Raw genomic sequence first — 23,611 nt, forward strand, 5'->3', positions numbered from 1 at the left:
TCCCTTAGTCTCCTCCTCCCTAAGCCTCCTCGCCAAGCCACCTCGTCAGGCCCACTTCTCCTCCTCCGGCACACTTCATTTACTTTCTGGCTTGGATACGGCGAACAGCAACGACATGACTCTCCAGCGAGGAGCTTTTATCCTTCTCTTTCTTCACGCCTGGAGTGGTGAGTTGAAACAAACTCTTCTTTTGATATAAATATTTTTTGTAATGTTATAATTATAATGTTATAATGTTTTTGAAGCAGTTCGTCGAGTTTGAATGAAACCACGCAACACCCCCCACCCCTCCGCCTCGTGCACACTTGATGCTATTAGTTTTGTCCTTTATTTCAAGGATTCATTTGAAAGCTAATTCACGTGTTGTTGAATCACATTCATGATTAATAACAGTGGCGTGTCTTATTTTAGCACCTCTTTCATTCATTGTCTAAATAGCAGGACGTTTCTTGCTATTGTTACACGTGTAAAGGTGCGTTTAATTACGGTATAATTGATGCCGTTAGGGCCAATTACCTGCTAGATCGCTGCTAGCATCAGCATCACGTAAATGAAAAGAACATTTCCAACTTTTTTTTTTGAAAAGTCAACATATCTGAAAAAAAAAATACATTTATATGGTCTAAACCATTCTATCCCAAATGTCCACGCTTTCACCTCAAGAACTTGACTGTAGTAACTACAGTACAGTGTCATATGCGGTCATCATGTGTGTATTATATTCATATTTATCTATTTCAGTAATTATTATTATTATGTACTGATAGTTATATGGCATAATAACAGTTTTATACATACCACGGTTTCAAGTTCACGTTCATTTTTGGTAACTTGAGACAGTGACTCCCAACCAGGGGTACGCGCGCCCCTTGTGGTATGCCAGCAAATTGCAGGGGGTACGCGGAAACATTTCACATCCAAGGTAATAATTAAACATTCTCAGTCATTTCATATTAAGCCACACAATATAATGGAACGCGTGCGCTATAACAGGATTCCCCAGAGAGACAGTTGTGTTAAATTCGACTTTTGGAGAATTATCAACACGTATGAGTAAGGGGGTACTCATGCTATGACAAAAAGGCTTTGTTGCTACACAAGGCAAAAATGGAATGCAAAACATAAATATGCTTACCTTTTGTGTAGGCAGCTTGAAAATGTAATCTAAGGTTCCATACCAAAATATCCTCTTACAAATACATGTACTGTTATGTATGTATTGTGTACAATATGTATTTAATTGACTCCTAATATCCCAATTCCTTCACTAATTGGAAAAATATAGGCTGCACGGGTAGTTAGCACACAGGCCACACAGCTGGGAGACCGGAGTTCAATTCCACCCTCGGCCATCTCTGTGTGGAGTTTGCATGTTCTCCCCGTGCATGTGTGGGTTTTCTCCGGGTACTCCGGTTTCCTCCCACATTCCAAAAACATGCTAGGTTAATTGGTGACTCCAAATTGTCCATAGGTATGAATTTGAGTGTAAATGGTTCTTTGTCAATATGTGCCCTGTGATTGGCTGGCGACCAGTCCAGGGTGGACCCCGCCTCTTGTCCGAAGACTACTGGGATAGGCCCCAGCATGCCTGCGACCCTTGTGAGGATAAGTGGTAGAAAATGAATGAATGGAAAAATATAGCAATACATTGAAATTCCCATTTCATTATTGTGCACCATTGTGCAGTGCTGAATATTTATGATATACGTATATGTACGTATTTGTATCTTATTTATTGAAATATAGGCGAACAAAAAGACAATCCAAATCCCCTGAGGGTGGATACATGCTTAAAATTCAGCATGAGGGACGTGCAATTCGAATTAAAAGCAGCGCAGTGGTGCTCTTAGCAGTTTTCTGTTGGAGGATGGAAGTTGCTGGCATCTGTGTGAGTGTTAAATAACTAGCGGAACCGCAAACTGCCAAAATATTCCCCTGGACTCCCACAGAGTGCGCACTTCAAGTCATGTTCGGGGTTTCATTGCCTTACTTGGACTCTGAATGAGCTACAGTTACATCTCATTAAATGTCTGTTCAAGTGCATTTATTCAATAATGCTATTAACTACGATAACTGGCTATTATCCATTGGACTGACGAGCTGTAGGTTTTTGGAGGGGGCCGTTTTATAAAAATCTTTTTCCCATTATGAAACAAATCCAGTGGAAGACTTCAGCTCAGTGAGCATTGGAAGCAATAATGCCACGCATATTTTGTTTTTCTTTGTTTTTATTTTCGTGAGGCCACCACGTATAGTTAGATGATTACCGTAGAGCAGGAAAAGGAATCTATCTCGACATCCGTGCGTGACTGTCCTGGCTGCTCAGTACAATATGGCTTAAGGGGCAATAAGCCGACATCAGCAAAAGAAGAAGACCTTTACTTCCAGGCTTGCCTTTCTTTGCAGTTCATGCTGAAAACACAATTGATTTTAAATGGAACTTTCAGGTGGTTAATTTAGTTTTGTATACTAAAACTAAGAATACTAAGTCATGTGCTCTTTAGATGTTTCACTGTACAGTATGTTACTCCAAGCCTATTTACCAAACTGCGTTTTTGCGGTACCTATGGATGCCAATGAACATCAGTAAAAACGGAATATACCACCAAACAATAGACACCATACTAGATGTCTACCCCATGCCTCACAACAGGACAACACTCACCTTATCCTTATTTTTGCCCTAAATCCCTGTTTTTGACTCTATCAGCCTTGTCTTAATTAGGTTTACCACAACCTAATCCTTGTCTTCCCTTCTACCTCCTTCGGAGACGTACTAAAGCCGTCTGTTTTTGGATTAGGTCACTGGCCACTGATGGAGAAGTCATCCATCTAAAGAGCAGCTAAACCAGGCCCTTGTCAAAACTGGCCTCCTCTTCCCTAATGGGCCTTGAGGAGCACTTACTTAAATACAATTTCAGAGTGTTTTTTTCCCTTCATGGAAAAAAGCCTTGGTGGGTATGACAGGAAAACCAAATAGGTATAGTGGGTGCCGTGCATGCTGACCTGTATTGATTCCAGCGGACTTCATTCATCAGCATGATGGTCATGTTGTGTTGCAGGCACAAACAAGCCGTCCAGGCGGTCATTTTGGACATTAAATCACAGCAAAGCCTTCATGTATGTTGTGAATAAATCATCCTTGTTGCGCAGGCCAGACGTGCAGGGAGATCCTTCAAGTGTCTCTCTGTCAAGTGAAGTATCCTGTGCAGTTAAAATATGTGGGACAGCTGTACACCGGCATATGTAGGACAACAGTTGTTTGACTTATGGAGTCTTAAAGCAGGGTCCGGTGAGGGTCTTGGCATTTTTATGGTCCGAAACATGAAGTCTCATACAATGTATGTTTCTGAAGCGGTGAAGAAAAGCATTGCTTTATCTCCACTATTTAATCCACACAACTGGCTTAATATGTCATGTTTTTGGTCAGTGCAGTCTACCAAAGAAATGTTTAGGCCTTGGTGTGGGTTACTTTTGTTTATCCAATCAAATTATTTTGTTTTTATTGACTTAAATGTGAAAATGTGTTGTTATTTCTACCCTGGAGTAAATTTCCTGGTGTAAATATTGGCTGCTCTCTCCATGAACCTGCCCCGCCCCATTCACGCCCTCGTGTCGTCTTGGCGGCCGACTGCCCGAGGATGCCTTGGTAGCGCCGCCATGCTCTGTGTGCGTGAAGCAGGAAGTGTGCAGCTGTCGGCTACAGTTGTTCACTAGGATTAGTGCCTCTGTCTGAGTGATAGCCCGGCCTGACAGCCATGTAATCTAATGTATTGGCTCATTGTTTTCATTAAAGAGAGTGCGCCGTTTCATCCCATTGGCATTATAATGGTGTATGGTGCAACACTCTCAAATAGATGCAAGCTAATGCAGATAACCATGTTGTGTGCGTTGCTATTAATTGGACTGCGTTCATGAATGCTCTCTGGATATTTCTGTTGGTTTGACCGACATTTCTGATGAGAGAAACAGTTGTGCCACACCTGACTGTTGAACCAGTCTTTGAAGAACAGTGAAAGATTTAAGGAATACAGTGGAACCTGGGTTAGCGTCTGCCCCGGTTAGCATGTTTTTCAGTTTCAGTTCGATGATTTTATGCATTCCCCAGTTAGCGTACAATATGGCGTGTTGTTAATACACTGTGTGAGTTTTTTGTGCATTTTTAACACAAAAACTCCATGTTAGCATCCTGTTAGCTGGCGAATTTAAGAAATAAACAGGAGGATGGTGTCTTGCTGCCACAATGTGCCTTTGGGAACAGTCAAGAATCACATCTTCCCTTCCATTCATAAATTATGTGTTTTTTAATTGTTTTCTGCATGTTAAACTATAATTACAAAATTATAACAATGTGTTTTGCATTAACATTTTTGGCTTTCTGGAACAGATTAATTGGATTGGATTTACATTATTACCTGTGAGAAAAATGTATTTGTTAGTGTCAGAACAAATTAATGACCCTAACCAAGGTTCCACTGTATTTATATGAAGACAGGGCTAAAAAGACCCTAGCTTTTTGCAAATTAAAAAAAAAAGTGATATGACTGTTGGAAGGGTTCTGCTGTCACTTTGTGAACATAGTGTATTATTTGTATTGCCTTATTCTACACCATCTTTCAGTGGTTTCTATAAAGCCAGTGCGTGCTCAGATCTTGGTGTGTTTTTGGACAATCAAAGCCAAAGCTGCCTTCCACCCTGAAGCCTAAACTCTGGGGTTTTAAAAGCTTTTTGTCTTTGTATGTGCGCGCTTCGTAGACAGCCTGATGTCAGAGCGGGGATTTTATATCCAGCAGCTGCCTGTGTAGTTTGATCCCACTCCTTCCGGGAGGGGAATTTCTCCTGCAGCTCCCGTATCGACTACCTACTAGGTGCTGAGGAAAGAGGCCTGGAACGTCCTCACTGCTGCGCTGTTGCTTACAGAGCGCATCATTCGAAAGGGTGGAAAATCCATACGGTGAGCAATCTGCCCTTGAGAAGATAAGATCTGTCTTGGGAATTTGAGGTAGCCAACTCACTCCAGAGGCGAACTGCAGGGGATTACTCATGAGAATCTGTCAGGTCATGTGTTACTTAGTACATACCGTGGTAAAAAGAAGGTACAGTGTGTTCACCATGTTGCTGATAGTTGCTGTAATATCTTTTAAACGTGGAACAGGGATCTACATAAGCATTTTTCCTGAAAGCTGACATTGGATTTGTGTACTTGGTTTGGATTGTTTGTACAGAAGTGTGATGCACATGGTGGTTTTTGTCTGCTCCCTTTTTATTGGCCTTAGCGTTGCACCACAGACAAGTAAATATCCACTTACTGTCTGTTCAAGTTGACATCCAGACTGTGCTGGTGAGATTGCAAGCGATGTTCTTCATATTGCACACTCAAATAGTGACATATTATCACAAAGAAAAAAAAACAGTTGTCGCAAACGAAACACAAACAAGATAACTGAGGGTAGCATTGCAGCTAGACACACTGTTGCGTTCTGACCCAGATATGATTACATCCATGTTTGCTGATGCCAGGATGGGAGGCTGACATACAAAGATACTCAAGAGACACACTTAACTTTGTTTTGACAACCTTGGATAATGACCGAAATGTTTTGAATTGATGACAAAAGATGTAATTTTGCTTATCGTTGTCAGATTGCCGCATGTAGGTCACTTTTGTATGGCTAAATTGGCCTTTGTTAGCCTTTGAATGATATTTTAATGACATGGTAGGTGCTATATACATACCAATCAATCATGAAACAATAGTTTGCCAAACAAGTACAAGTACACAGATCACTTTTGTTATAGGCAATTTACCACAGAGTTAGTTTAGCCATAATCTGATCACCGCTTACTTTGCCGCAGAGGTGCAACAGCAAACCAGGAGGGGATCTTAATGTCAGTTGACTGATGTCATGTGACATCTACCATGTGACATTTAGGCTGTGGGTGACACATGCGATCGACCCACACTACATTTGATTGATGTAATGGGCACCGGTACCCCAGGCGGATCAAGTTCAATATGAACCGAACACAGTTAGTGGTTTGGTCCGCAACATATCAGAAAAGAGGTAAACATGTGTATCACCGGTTTCCAAAGTCACAGCTGATGTGTGTTTACCTAAAAATCAAAGATAATAGGTCTGCTTTCATGGATAATAAAGGAGATGAAAATATTCACATTGGAGAGGCTGGAATCAGAGGATATTTACATTTTGAAGTTCAAAAACGATTAATTGATGCCAAAATAGTTGTCAATGAATTGGATATTCATTGAGTCATTGTTGCAGCTCTAAAAATCGTCACATAAATATTACATTTTTCAATGCAAGCATTATGGACTTTGCTCATTAGGTGACAATCAAAGGTTTTTCATCTCCTTTTTCTTTAATCTGGTCTTCCCATCTCTTAAAAAAGACCTTTCTGATTGATGAAGGTTTGGCCGCTTTTCTCTCAACTGTACTCGGACAAAAGTGGCCATCTGTACATGACGTCCCCTCATATTTAGAGGGCCCATCTGTGGGACACATGGCACTGTCTTGGGCCGCCATCCATTTCCTGGCATCAGTCCCATCAGTGTCAGACAGACAGAGAGACAAAATAACAGCCTACAGTGTTCCTTCATTAATAGTCCTCTCCTTCCTCCTCCCTTTGCCGCCTCCCTGCCGCTTTACTCTCCAAACAGAGCTTAACCAGCAGCTGCACACATCTGACTCTCCGTCACAATGAGGTACACTGCTCACGTTACACTGAAACGGGACGCCACAATAGTTTGGGGACCTTCGCGCCTTTTCTTAGCGGTGTCCCACCCCCTTGTCTTATGTCCTCACACACCTCTCTCATGCCCTCCCACCACCACTATCATAGGCTTTTTTGCTTCTTGAGGGCAGTTGATGGGGCCTGGGAATATTTACTTTTGTGGCTGTCAACAACAGGAGCACAAAAGAAGTAGTAGCATGCAAATAAAAAGTGGGGTTAATTCAATAAATGTGGAATGGATGAGTGAGAAATGCCAAGTCTTAGCCAACCCATCAAGATTTTGCATCTGGTTGCATCTAAAGGTTTTACATCTTCTTTTTTCATGATCTAATCTTGCCATCTGTTAATCACTTTTCATTTGGGCTGAATTTTTTTCATGGACTTGACAAAATTAACAATCAATTAAGTCAATACCTGCATTGTATTGAGCAGAATAATGCAGCAATCTGTGTGTTGCCCAGCACCCCATCGCTGACGTTATGTTACCCCCAGACACCATTATCAAGTGTTTCGCACAATCAACTGGAGTTTTAGCAGCTAATAACCTAATTGATTATTTCACATTTTTTACCGCCAACAAATTTACTGCTTGTAAATGGCTTATTGTTGGTCGCTAAGTTTGTTTTTCTATCCTTTTCCTATTCCAAAACCCAGCTTGGTATGAGTTGACTACTTAAGAATCAAAATTAGACCAGCAGTCAATTCACAACATCTTGTGTCCACGAGCCAGTCTATGAAGTCGAAGCTAGTTTGATTAATAACAAACAGATGGATCAGCAAACAGATATATGTAGGCCTGTCATAAATCGACTTATTGAACAATAAAAAAAACAGGTTGATAATTATGATGTCTCCGATAAAATGATATGCATGTATGTATGCGTGTTTGCGTGTCTGCTCATCTCTCTGTGACACCCGAGCTAGATCTGTCTGTGTGCATTGGTTCTATAAGTGGAATGAACGGAGAGAGTGGGCTCTCATGTCATTCAGCATCTTTGTGGAGGCGGGGCTACTGTAGTTAGCCAGCTCTGTGAGCATACACCAGAGGTAGGGAACCTATGGCTCGGGAGCCAGGTAGGGCTCTTTTGATGACTGTATCTGGCTCTCAAGCATTTCTTACCACAATAAAAATGTATTTTTGCTAACATTTTAAAGTAAACATCACAGAAAAATAATATTAAAAATCAACAACTTTTTTATGCATTTTAATTCGTCCATCTATTTTCTACTGCAATACGGCCGACCATATCCATCTTTCCTGATATTTTCCAGGTCAAACACCAAAACTCGATTATTACTGGATAATGCGGTAGTCTACCTCGGTCATTGAGATGTCAACATGTAAATATAAACTTTTCTCCTTTAGTCAAGTAGTCACCTAGCTAAAGCTGCAGAACCAAGCCTTCTGGCAAAGATGGCCAAAAGAATGAAATATACTGAGTATGGTGCAAAACTATGCAGCAGCAGAAGTTGCATTAATGGCAACAAGTATTTGATTTATTATCAGACACTGCGCTGCTCACGAAAGTGTGCTGGCCACACCCCATTGGCGTGGGGTAGTGTGCCTGGTCTACGTAATTAGAGCCCATTATATCTAGAACTGTTGGTCTTACATAAAAATGCACACATTTTATTGCATTCAATGTTTAAAAATATGTATATGGCTCTCACAGATACACATTTTAAAATATCTGGCCTTCATGGCTCTCTTAGCCAAAAAGGTTCCCGACCCCTGGCATACACTAACATGAATGGCCACACAAAATGATTAAGATATGCCTTTATTCGTCTCTCCGTGGGGAAATTTGTAAAATGATTTTAAGGTGAATGCCATAGCCACATTGTGGTAATATTTCGGTTTTAAACAGAATGACCACAGTGAGCGTATTAACACCAGCGACCGACGTGGACAGTTGAAGGTGCTCGGTCAGTGCCGCCTTCGTCCCAACAGCCAATGCTTGCTGAGGCGTTTGATCGACAAATATAAACAAAATACTGCAAAATGGTGCGCGCCCACAGAATTTACAGTGTCACTTGGCTACATTGCAAAAACATACACACACACACACACACACAGGCAACTTCTGTGTCGAGCTAATGTATCACACAGGTACATGGTACACTTGTGGTTCCAATGTGAATGACACTTCTCGTGACTAAAATATGAAATGAAAAAAATGGTCTAAAAAATGTTGTGATAATACTACAATTATCGACCAGCATCATTTACTGTAGATATACGTAGATATACTGTATGGTTCCTGTATGCTGGTGGTCTGCTCTCTGCTGGAAGCTATTCATGTTACTGTGCAGGAGCTGGTTAGCGAATGCAACAAAATAAGAAGCTTTTCTTTGGTTTGACCCAAATTTTCATCTCATGGTGAACTTCTTCCTCTCCTCGACTTCCCTCTGATGCCGTTTTCTTTCCCTTTTTAACTAAATAATTGTCCGATGAATCAGAATCACAACCCTCTTTGCTTCTCAAGTCCTTCTTACTTTAAACCACCAAACAATTACATGAAACTGCACTGCTGGAAAGTTTTAACAACAAGAAGGAGACTGTCAGCACAAAAGCCATCAGTGGTGATTGCTACAGAGTGTTTGTAAAAGAAGCCAAGATGAACTCTTGTCACTCCTGCTGGCTGAGAGAGAAAAAATCCACACATTCCGTCTTAAATCCTGAGGGCTTGAGGTGTGTGAAATGCGACCTCAGCAGCATTATGTCATGGTTTCACTATCTTGGAAGTCAGCTCTCTTGTAATGGATATGAGGCATGTTTCTTCTCAGGACAAAGGCAAATGCCACAGAGTCGTCTCCACTTTATTTGCTCAGGGCATCCCCTCTGACCTTGTTATTGTCCAGAGGAATTCCAAGTCGTCTGATACCTTTTGTCCTTGGGGTTAGTGTCAAACAGCAAAAAGTGACAAGCGTCACCTGTAGCGCTTAGAAAAAATGACTTTGTGTGCTATTCAGCTTTACCCAGATTAAGTTGCAGCAGGATATATTGAGTACATTTTGGCGTAGGTTAAAATAATAGGAGTGACATTTTCCGTGACATTTTAGACCAAAGAGCACAAATAATTCATTGCTACCTGCCACTCAGAGTAAATTGTAGGTTTTTTGGGGGGTTTGTGGGTGAAGGGTTCAAGAAAAGGATACATGGGATTAGGTTGTATTGGTAGCACCTACTTCCTTATTGACAAACCTTTTACACTATTGAATGATTGATGAGTGAAGATAAAAGACTCCAAATCTGTAACCTTTACTTTTCAAATAAATAAATGTCATTCTATAGTATTTTTAATAAAATAATAACCCTTATTCTGAACATTAAGATTTCAGATTAAATTTGATATTTTAGTTGTATTTAATTGAAGACAGCTGGAATAAGCTGCAGCATGCCTGCAACCCTGGTGAGGATAAGCGGTATAAAAAATGGATGGATGGATGGATGTATTGTCTATAGACATAGATATATTGATTTATTAACTTATCGTGACCAGCCTACTGCTCATCATCGAGTTAGCGCCCTACAGACAGCCTGGCAACTGTTGCAAACAGTGCCTTTAAATAAAAGATATTTTATGATATTTTGATATTTTAGTTAACAAACGATTCGTAATTTAGGTCACCGCTTGGCACTGAGGAGTGATGGTGGGTCCCGCAAACAAACCAGTGGAGAACTACTGCTTTAGACCTTAACCTACTGGTGCATCCTATATGACAATTTTCATGGAAATTGTAATGCTGTTGTTTCAAAAATGTCTACAGTTCTAAATATTACCACCGTGAGGCCCCTTTGTTATGTAAGCAAGTGGCCAAAACAACACCACTTTTATTCAGTTATTGAGTTTAGTCAGTAAAAGTAAACCACCCCACACCAGGCACAGTGCCAGTTCCTCGCCTGTCCCTGCACAATCGTTGGCATCTGTCATCAAATTAAAAATGATGTGCTGCAGCGCGGACTTTGAAGTCAAAAAGACATTTCATGAGCGCGGCGCCTACATGTGCACATGAATATTCATGCTAACCTCCAGGCTAACCAACATATTTGCCTCTTGTGCTAATGAGCTGTGCCATGCCATGAATGGCACACTCGGCTGGCTGCTTTCTGGTGTTTTTATTTCCCCTTGATTAATCTCATCATTACAGCAAACAGTATAGTCATTTATTGGTTTCTATTGTAATTAGCAGCTCTCTCTGACCCACATTCGTTGAAATGATATCTGTAGGAAACCGCAAACTGTAGGAAAGGCTGTTTATGATATCATGCACAAGGGGTCATGTGTCAGTGCGTCTCTAAATGTTTTGCTAACCCTGGAGGCACAAACCATCATGCCAGATTTATGTCACCTATCATGTTTTCAGTGGGGGGCTCTGCCCTTCAGCTCATTCATTGTGCAGGGGCTAATTATTTTTTGTCTCTCTCACGCATTGGTTCAGTTAGTCATTTCAGCTCATGTGTTTGGCCGATCCCCCCAGAGGGCTAATCTCTTTAAGTGTCTCTCTGGAACATTAAACTATAAGAGAACAGATTAAAGAAAATCAGATTGGTGGAGGAATCTCAACTGTTGATTTACAATACCTTCGGACTGTCTGTTCCTTGCAACAATCTGACATATCTGGGCTGCACATCATTGTAATTATAGTACGTTTATACTTGCAAGCACAGAAGACACAGAAAACAAGCAAATATGCATGCTTACCCCCCTTTGCTTTCCATACGTCAGGTGTATGTGCGCTATGCGAGGCAGAATTTAATGTCCTTTCTGACGTACAGGTACAGAGTTTCAAAGTGATAAGTGGAAATCAGCCTCACAGTCTGTAGATACAGGTTTGAATCTCCATTGGAACATCTTTGTATGAACTTTGGATGTTCTCCCCCTGCTTGTGTGGCTTTTCTGTGGGTGCTTTGGCTTTTTCTCAGACTAGACATTCCAAAAACATGCGTGTTAGACTAATTGTAGGCTACGAGCTAATTGCCCGTAGATATGAACGGTTGTTGGAATGTATGTGGCCAGTGTTTGGCTGGCGACTAGTCCAGGTGTATCCCATCTCTTGCCTGAAGTCAGCTGGAATAGGCTCTGATTTAAAAAAAAAAACCTCTAACAAATTAGTTAAATTCTATTATTTCCAGTGGGTAAAATAGTTTTGAAATCTGAACAAAGTGGAGGTTGACCAGCTTCCCGGAAGGAATTATCTTAGAGCTTTGATGTTCCACTCTAGTCCTGTGATGTCACAGGTCCTGAGGTGGAACAGGATAGCTGCCTTTGTTCTGAGATAAGAATCTGGCTCTCAAAGGGGGATTCACACTCTCTGGATTTATTCATCACAGAGGACTTTTCGGGTAATTTAGCACCTGTTAGACACCATCACAGTCTTTATAAAACGTTCTTAATGAAAGTTGGAATGCGATCCTCCTCTAAGGCTCAAGTTTGGGGTCAAGAATGTACCTTCGGGGGTGTTGTTTCTCTTCCCTCTCGAATTGAAGAATAAAACAAAAATTGTAAGGCTGTCTTAAGGTGTGATTAGCTGCTGCTCAGCTTACCTGCTCACACTGAAGAAGAAGAGTAGAATTCCACAGCCTTCAGTGACCAGACAAGCAGTCATTTGCTCTCAATAACCAACAAAGATGTGTTTAAGTTGCAGCATATGCCGCAGTCATCTAATATGCATTCATGTTGATATACCAGAACCCATCCAGAGCTCCATTTAATAAGTAATGAAGTGTTACTGTAGTCGTGCTGCATGATTTGTTTTACTATACAATATCTACAACATCTACGGCTGTCTTCAAATTGTAAATAAATGTGGCCTGTGTGTGTTTTTAGTAGTGTTTTTTGGGCCAATAGTAAAACCATGGCCAAAAAAAGCCACATGTAAACATTGAAAACGATAGAACCTGACTCTAACGCTGCAAGGCCCCCTGAAGGGCTGGAGGACTTTGACACCATGGGCTTCCTCGACCTCCAGCCAGGTTGGCATCTGCTGCCCAGCGGAGGGCCGGAACACTGATATCGACAGGGTTTAAAAACATACTGTTGCTTGTTAAAGGTCTACATTACGCAGACGGTTATTAGTGCCACATAATAGGTCGTTGGTGAGGTTCATGGCTGGTGAGGCACTCACTCCTTTCAAATTTGTTTATGCTAATACAGGTTTTCCATTAAAAGGACAGCAAGAGATCAAAATTTGGTTTTCAAATGTCTTTTTATACACTGAAAAACATTTATGGTTTAACACTTTATTTACATAGGAAGTTCATGCACCTTATCCTTCTACAGTAAAAGCTCTGATGCTTTGTTTTAGAGCTGCAATGATTCAAGGATTAATTTGATAAAAGCTTGGATTAGTATTCTGTTGCTCCAATGATTTGTTTAATGAGTATAATGAATAATAATTGATCAAATCCGGACTGCACCGAATGACGGGGACTTAAAATATCTGCTGCAATGGAGCACACGTGAAAGGGGTGATGTTGGTGCTGGATTCTATGGAGACAGGAGACAGGCTCAAATGAAAACAATAACGACATGGGGGAAAAACTGGGCTGAAGTCAAACAATAAAGGTTGTCAAAAGTTTGGGATCATATCAAATTCAAAAAGGCAGACAGAGTGGTGCGATGTTTACGCTGTCAAATGGAGCTGGCATAACGGTGGCAAAACTGTAGTACATTGATGTTGCAGCACATTATCAAAAAGAATCGCCTGTACTCCTCCGCTGTTCACCCCTGCTGTGCGGCCTCTCCTATGCAGATCCGCGGGGATCTCCGGTCACTTGGCATAGCGAAGGGGTGCTCAAAGTTAACAGCTCCTCCCGAGTGTAAACAATGGAGCAAGAGGCAAGCTGCAAACATAAGATGAACATCCGTAGCTGCACACATGCTCGAGGTCTCGGTATGGCACAAAAAACAATGAGAAAGTACAAATAAAGCACTTTTAAATACTAAAAAATAAGAAGCTCATGGCTCACTTAAGGATTGTGGATGATGGACAAAATTCCCCCAAAAGTGTAGTTTTCCTTTGAAGCTGCAAAGCGTATCATGCAGAAGCGATTTGCATGGTTAGAAAACACAGTCCGGGGGGTAACTCGGTGGACTGTCACGCTGTCCATTGCGGGACTCTTTCCTTTCAAAGAGCCTGACCTCAGAAAACTTTCATCTTACTTTTTAAAAGTAGGGATGCTCCGATCAGGGTTTTATGCTGCCAATTCTGATACCAATGATCTACTGTATGAGTGAACTTGAACGATATTAACAATAACTGTGCAGAAAACCTGTGGCTAATCAACATGTACACAGCTGTAAGTTCCACATGGCAGACATGTTTGTTTTGGGTTTGGCACGTCTGCGCAGTGTGAAGGAAAGTGGGCGGGGGCACTCGCTACAGGCTGCATGCTGCAATAGTACGAGTCAGAGTTGATCGGCTTTAGTGGTCAATGTTTTAAGGCAACAACCGATTGTGTCATTTTTCACGGAAATCGGCTGATATTGATTTTGGCCTATTGAGTTTTGACTGCCTAAGATTAATCTTCCTTAGCCATTAAACTGCCTTTAAACAGCCATTTGGTGGGCTAATTAGTGATCATTCATATGATAAAAGTAGGTCGTTGAAGCGTTGCTTGCGTATTAGCAAATAAACCAGTAGTTTTCTTTGCAGGAGATGCAAAAGTCTCAACAAAAACTCAAAATGCAGTTTTTAAACATTACAGTGTATGCACGATTTTACATCAGACAGACAGCTTGGGAAAGTGTAATTAAATACCGTCAATTCAGCTCTCCCCAAAGAAGGTACATCAGCGTTTCATTGAAGATAAAACACTGCTGTAATTAGCTTAAACAGGTCTGTCGGGAGCACGAGGAACAAACATCAAAAGCCTGTCTCCTGACTTTAATACAATCAGACTTAATAACATTTTGTGTGTACCGTCTCGCCGCTCGCTACGTCCGTCTCTCGGAGTCACTGGGCGATTCCCGAGGTCGTCTTAGCTCACAGATCAAGGCGGCTGTGCTTGCATCTTTGAACTTGACATTTCAAAAAGGAGAGGATAAAGAGACGCTAACATATCAAATCCTCCCCCCGCTTCCCTGGCCCTCATATTGGATGCTGTTAAAAGATCAACGGCCTAATCAAAGAGTGCAGGATTTTCACAGCGGAGTTAGCGTTTAGGTGTTAGCACAAAATTTGGGTTTATCTGGCAAGTAGGCCAGTTTCAAGCTGTGCCTTTGGAGTATGTTAGAATACTGACATCAGCACCTGCTGTCAGACTCTGTGGCGCAACGGTAGCGCGTCTGACTCCAGATCAGAAGGTTGCGTGTTCAAATCACGTCAGGGTCATTTTTTTTTAATGTGTGTTTCTTAAAGCTCATCTTGGGTGCAGGTTTCCTGGTCTTCCTTGAATTACTGAGCAATTGTCCTCAAGGAAAAGCACAGCTGACTTTAGACGGGGGGAGAATAGTCAAAGTAAAGAGAGGTGTGCTTCATGCAAAATATCAAATACAATATCTAACACTGAACATGAATACTACCAGTAGACAGGAAGTACAACATCATATAAGACAGGTGTGCGTGTGAGTGTGTATGTGTTTGTGAGTAAGTGAGTGAGTGAGCATTGTCACACATACATTGTGTGTGGTCTTGTGATAATGCTCAGCTCAACTAAGTTTACACCCCACCACCACCAGCAGCCTCCACAGGCTTCACTGGCTCTCCTTCCCTTCCGCTCTTCCGATTGCACATGCACTCCTTCCCACAAATCATTTGAAAAATGGACTGCCCACAGGTGTTGTTGCAGCAGCAGCAGCACCCCCCCCCCCCCCCCCCCCACACACACACACAAAAACATACTCTCTATGGGAATGGGGGCAACGTTCCAATTGTTCTCAGCTCTCTTTGCGTTAAAGTAAAGCCCACCTCCTCCATCCAACCCAGCCCAGCGGGACACAGTGCCACCAGACTACTGGGAATCCAGTCATAACCACAGGCTCAAGGCCTTGGCACCGGGCCCACAAACAGTGGTGGATAGTGTCTGAGAACGGGAGCCTCCTGTCTAGCGATCAAGATAAAGGGGCTGGATAGGAATAGTGGACGACGATGCACATACTATTTTTCTTGAATTCTTTGACAACTTTTGCTGGAGGCCGTGACGCTGTTCCGAAGAGAAATAAAGGGCGAGTTTGTTGTGTCAATACATGTCCGTTTTAGACATGTTTTGAATCTTTAACCCCAGACTGTTTATATGCACACAGCAAGCCAGCTTATTGGGAGAAAATGTCAAAAAGGCTTGGGAGCATTATTTACGTATTTGTTCAAGGGAGTCCTCAGTCAGAAGTAGTAGTCAAAGAACCGTGTTGATGACTGTCTTGTTGGAACAATTGCCACCAACTTTCCAGAGTTGTAAAATCCTGTCTCAGAGTCTCCTAAATGACTCTGAAGTGTTTTGGAACATCTGCAATCCTCTGCTAGCTCCGCCAGACCCCCCCACGGCTCCACACCACCACGCCACTATAAAGGCTCCTGGCCAGCTTGTGGTCATCTTCAGAGCTCACACAGCAAATGATTCACTGGCTAACTCGACAAAACACCAGCAGCCAAAGGGGCTAATCTGCGCCATACATCTTTCCTCCTGTGAATTTGATCCCTAAATATGATTTTATCATTGGCTTTCTAACCAACCAGTCAGTAAGCCATGTTTGAAATCCCTATTTCAGTTTCTTTTGGTACTTGTTTGCTCAAACGTGCTCTGTCAGGATTGTTTGATTGTCCATTTTTACACTTGATGCTAAATGAGGGATGGTTCTTGGATTTGGGGCTAGTGATGGTAATTGTACTTTTGAATCATGCATGGACTTTGTGTGTCTGAGGGGTCTGTAGGAGTGCTGGCCTGGGCGCAGGGAGTAGCCTCTCTGCCTCATTATCGCAGCAGTGCACCTGTGATCGCTCTAATATTCTCTTTGAGAGCATTAAGCTTCTCAGTGGGGGATATTTTAAGGGGGCAGGGGTTTTGCCATTTTTGATCCCGGTGAATTAGGTGTGGCATGCTCGGCCGACAGCTCCCCTCACGTCTGTTGGATGGGATAAAAGGAGTGGCAGTGTTGTGAAAGGAGCTTTGTTGTTTTGGGACTGGAGCTGCATTAATGCTATTATACACAGAAACAAACAAACCAACCAACACAGTGGACAGAAACAGCTGGTCATCTCTCATAAAACCATTTTATAATGCAATTACATGGTATTAGTGTTTATTCCCATTGAAGATACCCTCATCTAGCATTCGTCTTGATGGTGACCTAACAACTGGTTGTTTGTTGTGATGCTTTTTGTTATGCTTGGATTCGAGAAGGAACCAACTCATTTAGACCAGATGAAATGACCTTTATGTGGATAGTTGGTTTTGTAAGGATTAAACTAAGTTTTTACCCCAGTGAAAGCCAATTATAGCAAGGCAGGCTGAATTAGTTGGCACCAGGCTTATATCTTTCAAGGATATTTCGAGCTGTGATGATGACGATGATGACCATAAGGCCGGCATGCATAAGAAGGCCTTTGTTGGTATTCTGCAATATGATGGCGTGCTGTCGACACAAGCCTACTCCGCATACCTGGCCCCTCTTCCCTTCATGTCCCGTCTTTCTCTCGCTTTTATAACAAGGTGCCGAATCGTCAACATTATCTTTACATGGACACGTGCTCAACCATGAACTGGGGGGAGCTCTGTCCATTGTTAGCTGTCCATTGTAGTCTGTCTCTGCTATTTAAAAACATTTTTCTAGGCTTATGGGGTGTCTAGTCACATTTGTATTGGCAGTTGTACATGGTAAATTATACAACTGCTTATTCTGCATTTCCATATTGGGACCGTGGGGGTCCAATGAGATCCTCAGCTTTTTTTTAACCAGTGACTGCTAAATGAATGTTTAGCAAACTTCTTTGACTGCAGTCTTGTTTTTGTTCTGTTGATTGCATTGCCTCCCCTCTCCTTTGTGTATACTCTGTGTTTAGCATGTTGACCTTTAATTAGCCATTCTGTATCTGCAGAGCAACCTGCATGGCCAAACCCCGCAGCTCTAAGGCGGGGGGGACGCAACACATCAGATACAAGCATACATAAAACATTTATGTTACTCCCCCCTTCATGAAGTCTCACCCACAGGGTGCGATGATGAAAAATTTATGTAGTTGCCTGAGAAGTTGCTAACCAGGAGAAATAGTTTAGAGTTCCTTAAAAGCCAGCATCAGAGGACTTTTAGTCAGACTAATTCCAGTAAAATGCAAATGATGATTCTTGAGTATTGGAATGCCAAGGCAGTGAAACCATTAAATGGCTAGAAAAAACATGAAAATAGTTGGTAAAAAAGATGGTACAAGGTTTTAGCTGCTCTAGTGATAGTATTCACTCTGGTCATTTTGTGTTCCCAGAAATAATTTGAAGCCACAAAAATAAACAAACATAGGGCCCGATGATTTCTGCGTTCGGAATAGTGGACAGAATCGTGGAATTGGCCAATAAAACACAATTTACTGTTAAACGCAGAATCTCGCGGAAAGTGACGTGATGTGAACAAAATTATGTCATCAGGAGGACGAGGTACATTTGTGTGGGGAAGTATTTTCGGGGCATACTGCTCAATCATAGCTGAATCTCATCACAAACACCACCCACCTCCCAAATATGTCAAAACTGCGGTGAGTAAACTCGGAAAATCCGTATGACTCATGAATGGAAGCTAGCATGGTTAGCTTAGCAGTGCATGCGACTCCAGCTCGATGAGTGTTTACAACGTGTTGTGTTTTACTGCTTCATTGTAAGTAAGTGTTTTGCAATGCCAGCTAACGACGTGCAGGTTCTGAGCTAAGAAGACGAGAGGCACGTTTATTCTTGCACCTAGCTTCTCAACACACAATGCACTTCCTGCTTTCCAAGTAAGAGCACTGTTTGCCATGTTTTAAAATCAGGGTGTCATAAAAATATCTTACATTGGAATTACTTCTGTGACTACATCTTCCTTAATCACAAGCATGGGCATTATCATTTCAAAAAAATACTTTGTGGCAATGTGTGAAGCTGAAATCCCATTAGAAAAGTTAGCCAGGCTACATCCATTTCTCAATGATGCATCGCATCTATAAATGTAAAGGTTTTTGCATTTAATGGACATTTTATCCACTAACCCAAAAAGCACACGCAATATACTGGTAAAATAAGCAGAAAAAAGTAAAACAATTTTTTGTATTAATAACAAAACAAATGAAATGGAAACATTTGGGAAAGAATAAAGTGGAATTTAGGAAAAAATAAAACTTTTTTTTTTTTGAGTGTTGAAACCAAAGCAAGCCATCCAGAGTGATCCTACCCTGGAGGAGGTCCACCTGAACATCAGTCACAAACGTTCAAGTCATGACCTCGACCGGTGCTGTGCTGTGCTGCATGAAAGGGAAGATAATTACATAAAGAGAGGCCTTTGAGGAGATACATAGCACTTCCTTATCTGTCTTTGCCAAAAGACTAAAGAAGCGTGGACTCGCTCACGGCTACTGACTGTCTCCAAGGGAACAAACCGCTGAGAGATTTGTGCCACATTCTGCTTATGAAAGCGCGACAAGGACCTCTCCTCTCTCTGCTCTGTGTGTGTGCTCGCTTTGATGTGAGACAGTACACTTTGTCCCCCAGGTGTTCATCACCACACCAGCCTTGTGTATAGAGAAATCCTCCTGCCTGTCAGACTTACTTACATGCTAGCTCTTTCACACCCTCTGAGGGAGCCTCTCTCTACGTCTGCACTCACTGCAGCACATTTCAGATTAGCTAGCTACATACCAACGAAGCTTTTCAATGAGCTTCGCTTTAGAGTCAGTGGTCCCCAAACTTTTCTGAACCCAGAGACCAGAGACCAGCGTAATCGAATGCTATTGCAATGTACTTTCATCCAAGATGACAGAACAAAAAACATCTCTCCGCACACAACACACACGGGTTTTGCCGCATTAGTATACCTGAAAATGATGAAACTGTATTTTACATAGCTGAAACCACATTACAGTCGTCCTTTGCAATATCGTGCTTTGAGAAATTGCTCCCTCCTATATTGCATTTTTTAAGAAATTAATCAATGATTGGTGTTTTGTGGTAGACTATATGGTCTATGATTAGTCAAAACATACTGAAATACAAGTGATATGTAGGATTCTGGTCACGAGGCAGCAGTAATGACTCAAAACATTCTACATTGCAAAACCATACACACATACAGGGAACTTCTGTGTTAAGTTAATGTCCCACACAGGTACAAGGTACACTAGTGGTTCAAATGAAAAAAATGGTCTCAAAAATTTTAATAATATTAAATATTGACGATATTTTGTATCACAATTATTGACCAGCAAAATTTGATGTTGTGTCAGGCCTATTCTCCTCCCATTCTGTGTGGAAGTGGTTTAGTGGTAGGTGGCTTCTTAAGTTTAGAATAAATACGTGTGAGGCTAACCTGTTAGCTTGCTAGCTTGCAATGTGGTGTAAACAATGAATAAAAGGCGTGTAAAGGTAACTATAGGGGTGTTATTTCATGTCTACAGGGCTCTAATAATTAAAACAGTATTTAGAAAGTATTTAACAGGTTTTCTATGCTCTATGATAATATTTCATTGAATATCCATTGAATCCTTTACTTCGGAAATTCATTTGACGTGGTCAGGTTTGGAACCAATTCACCTCCATAAACAAGGGGTGACTGTATTTCCAAAATGGAAGCTAAACTGTTAAGAAGCGATGGAGACGTGACACAGTAGCCCGCAGTGGACATGGCAGCTTTAAAAACCTTCATTACAATAAAGGTTTATTATTTCACAAGCGTCTTGCCTAATTTCATGGCTCGCCAGCCACGTGAAGGATTAGAACCGGGGCCCATTTTGTGGTGTCGGAGGTGATTTTGGGGGCTCTTATCAGTGGCAGGGCTGTAGATCTAGCACAGACTTAAGCTGACAGCGTTAATCAAATGTGGAAGCCAATAATGGTGACCACTCCTGTTAGCGTCCGAGGGCATTGTCTGTGTGCTAATGACCTAGTGAGGCACTGTATGCATACAGGCTTTCTTCTAAGTAGCTGCCTCAGCAAAGCCTGTTATTTATTGCATCTGTTTTGTGGCCTAAACTCTCGTCAGGTCCTCGAGAGGCTTTCGTATTACCTCAAGGGTTTGTTTGCTTTTTGGTTTTGTTTGATTGATAAGCAAACATTAAATTTCCCCTAAACTTTTCACATTTTTCTTTTCTCATAATTTTAGACCTTTCGACTGAACTTTCCTTAAATGTCTGCTGTGAAACAGCCCTACTGTGTTTGCGAAGTTGGTTATCTCTTGGAGAGATAATGGGGTCTACAGGCCCAGTCCTGTCAACAGCTCCAAATATACTGTAGTTTTCTTTGTATGACTCAGCGCCGTATCAGCTAGACCTCAGACTACGTACATCAGTATAAAGCATGCTTGTACACCCTGAAGGCAGAACTTTTGGTTGTCAGGCTCCACAGATCGTGGGTGATGTGTATTTGTGCTCAAGTCAATGTAACATAAAAGCACAACGGGAATAGATAAGACCGGTCCCAGGTTGGCTCTGGAAGCCAAATCCCCGGCAAACCCCCATCGCTAATCGGATTAGCTGAAAAGTTTAGCGGTGCGGCCCCAAAGAGCAACAACATTTTTTACATCGACTTCTCTGACATGGTTTGCCCTTTTGCCACCCCCACCCTCTTCAGCCGCCATAATCTGCTCCTCGCCCTCCTCGTCGCTCAGTTTTGTTTCAGTAAACAACAACTTCAGCCCTCAATGAACTGTTCACCTCTCTGTTCATGTGTTTTTATGGGTGTGTGCGAGAGAGCGAGAAGGGGAGTGAGAGGAGGGATGGAGTCCACCCAGGTGGGGGAACAATGGCTCACCCATCGTCTTACAGCAATGCTTGGTTGAGCACGGGCCCGAGTTGAGGAGGGAGGGTTAGAGAAAAACCTGAGTCGTGAAACTGATTGGTGCAGACCAAGGGAGGGAGACGAGCCACTGATGGGGGTGCAGTCAACTGAATGGGGGCAGCAGGGCGTTGACGGGTGTCTTAAAGCGCTTTTCATGCTTGGTCTGTTTTTAACCTACACTGAAAACTTGGAGGTCTACCTCCTGGTAGTTGTTTCTTATCACAGCAGTAACAATCAGTGTTTGGACTTTTTCAAAAGTCGACTACAATCTACCTCTGAAGTGTCCAGATTAAAAATAAAAGTGCAGCACATTTCATCATGTCTGACTGCACCAAACAAAACAAAAAAGTAGCTTACAGCATCATCAAATTAAAAGGATAAAATGGATACAAACTCACCATTGCTACAAGCCTGGAATTTGTTTTCCGGAGAGAGGATTCTTACATCATTGTTTGATGTGTTAGTGCCAGGCAGTGTGCTAGCATGAATTAACTTGAGGTTATGTACAACTTGAACTCAGAGACAGAGTTTATTTTTTATTGTTTTGAGTCTGTTTCATTTTCATTTTTTGTCTGTTTATTATGTTGTTTAATGTTTAATTGTTCAATTTATTTCAAAGTTCTTCACATTTCAGTTTCAATGTTAAATACTCTTGAGACATGAAAGTTTATTGCTTTTGATACCATGTACTCTCATTATTATGCCATATAATTATTTTTAAAATGGTCTCTAGAAATGTTGTCTTTAATATTGATTTTCAACAATAATTTTTAGGACAATTATTGACCAGCAAAATGTGTTATTGTGACAGGCCTAGTATACTATCTGGCCAAGAAAATAACAGTCCTTGTTTTCAAAATTGACATACATTCACATCAAATTTGATGTAGTCACTGACAAACTATTCAAAAAAACATGTCTTTTTTATAATTTCCTCTGAAAGTTCAACCACCGGTCCCCGACCCGGGTTGCCCCCCATGGATCGGTGTTTGGGGACTTCCGCTCGACTGCATTCATCGACATTCACTGTACCTCACCCCACATTTCCATCACTAATGATGGTAGTATCTCAGTTAAACAAAACACAACAACAGTCCTCTTTCTGTGCTAGCAAATAGCAAACAAATAAATGTAAAAAATGGTTTGAGGAAACAGATCACTGAAAATAAATCACAGAGTTATTTTTGACCGTGTAAGTGGAGAACAAGAGTATCCTCCGCCGTCTCGCATAACTACTCTACGCCAGATTAAACAGAATATTGTGCCAAAATGTTTTCTTTTTGACTGTGCGAAAGAAGACAGCAGCCAAGTCCAACATGGCTGCTGAACAACTTGGCTCAGGGATTCAGCAGTCCGGTGTCAGCCTGGCCACTTTTTTTTTTGCTTAAATTCCCCCCGATGATGCCCAGGAAACTGGTTTTGTGGCCAAGATGTGTCAGTTAGCCAGGCGGAAGGGAGACAAAAAACTACACCATGTGGACAAGAAGCCTTTTCTTTGTTCCACTTCTGTTCCCGTATGTCTTGTGCCAAATAAAAGAGAGCGAAGAGACGCTTGAGGGTTAGGTTGCATATTAGGAATTTAACTATTGGTTGAGATGGAATTATCTTTCTTTGTTGTTATGCCTCATGAATGTACTTATGTTCCAGTGTGGGCCACAGTGGATGTGACTATGCCCGAGAGTGTTGAAGTCTACGTGGGCGACTCGGCCGAGATCCCATGCCAGTACAATTTCACCGACGTCAACAGTGTGCCCAACCTGGTTATGATCCAGTGGTTTGTGGTGAGTGGTGCTTTCTGTGGGACAGTCCACGTGTGCATGAAGGATGTCATCCATCTCCTCAGTCTCACTTAGAGTGTGACTAAAGTGTAATGAATTGGACCAAGCTGTGCCTTTTAGAAGTCGTATT

The 23,611-nt window shown here is 41.8% G+C and overlaps 1 protein-coding gene and 1 non-coding gene across 3 annotated transcripts in view; both read left to right on the forward strand.

The window, feature by feature from the left end:
* The window catches only part of mcama (melanoma cell adhesion molecule a), a 33,689-nt gene continuing 10,078 nt past the window's right edge, over window positions 1–23,611 (forward strand). Inside the window, exons 1-2 of one of the 2 annotated variants that reach the window (XM_058087156.2) lie at window positions 1–167; window positions 23,351–23,484. In XM_058087156.2, the coding sequence (XP_057943139.2) occupies window positions 116–167; window positions 23,351–23,484 (186 nt within the window). In that variant the 5' untranslated portion in view covers window positions 1–115. The remainder of the gene's footprint in view (window positions 168–23,350; window positions 23,485–23,611) is intronic. The other variant, XM_058087155.2, reaches the window with a different exon arrangement.
* Window positions 15,019–15,090, forward strand: trnaw-cca (transfer RNA tryptophan (anticodon CCA)). The gene has a single exon. It is a non-coding gene; the product is annotated as a tRNA-Trp (tRNA).

The sequence above is a fragment of the Doryrhamphus excisus genome, linkage group LG21 (genome assembly GCF_037039965.1).
Source record: "Doryrhamphus excisus strain RoL-2023G ecotype Guam linkage group LG21, RoL_Dexc_Guam_v1.1, whole genome shotgun sequence".
Classification (NCBI taxonomy): domain Eukaryota; kingdom Metazoa; phylum Chordata; class Actinopteri; order Syngnathiformes; family Syngnathidae; genus Doryrhamphus; species Doryrhamphus excisus.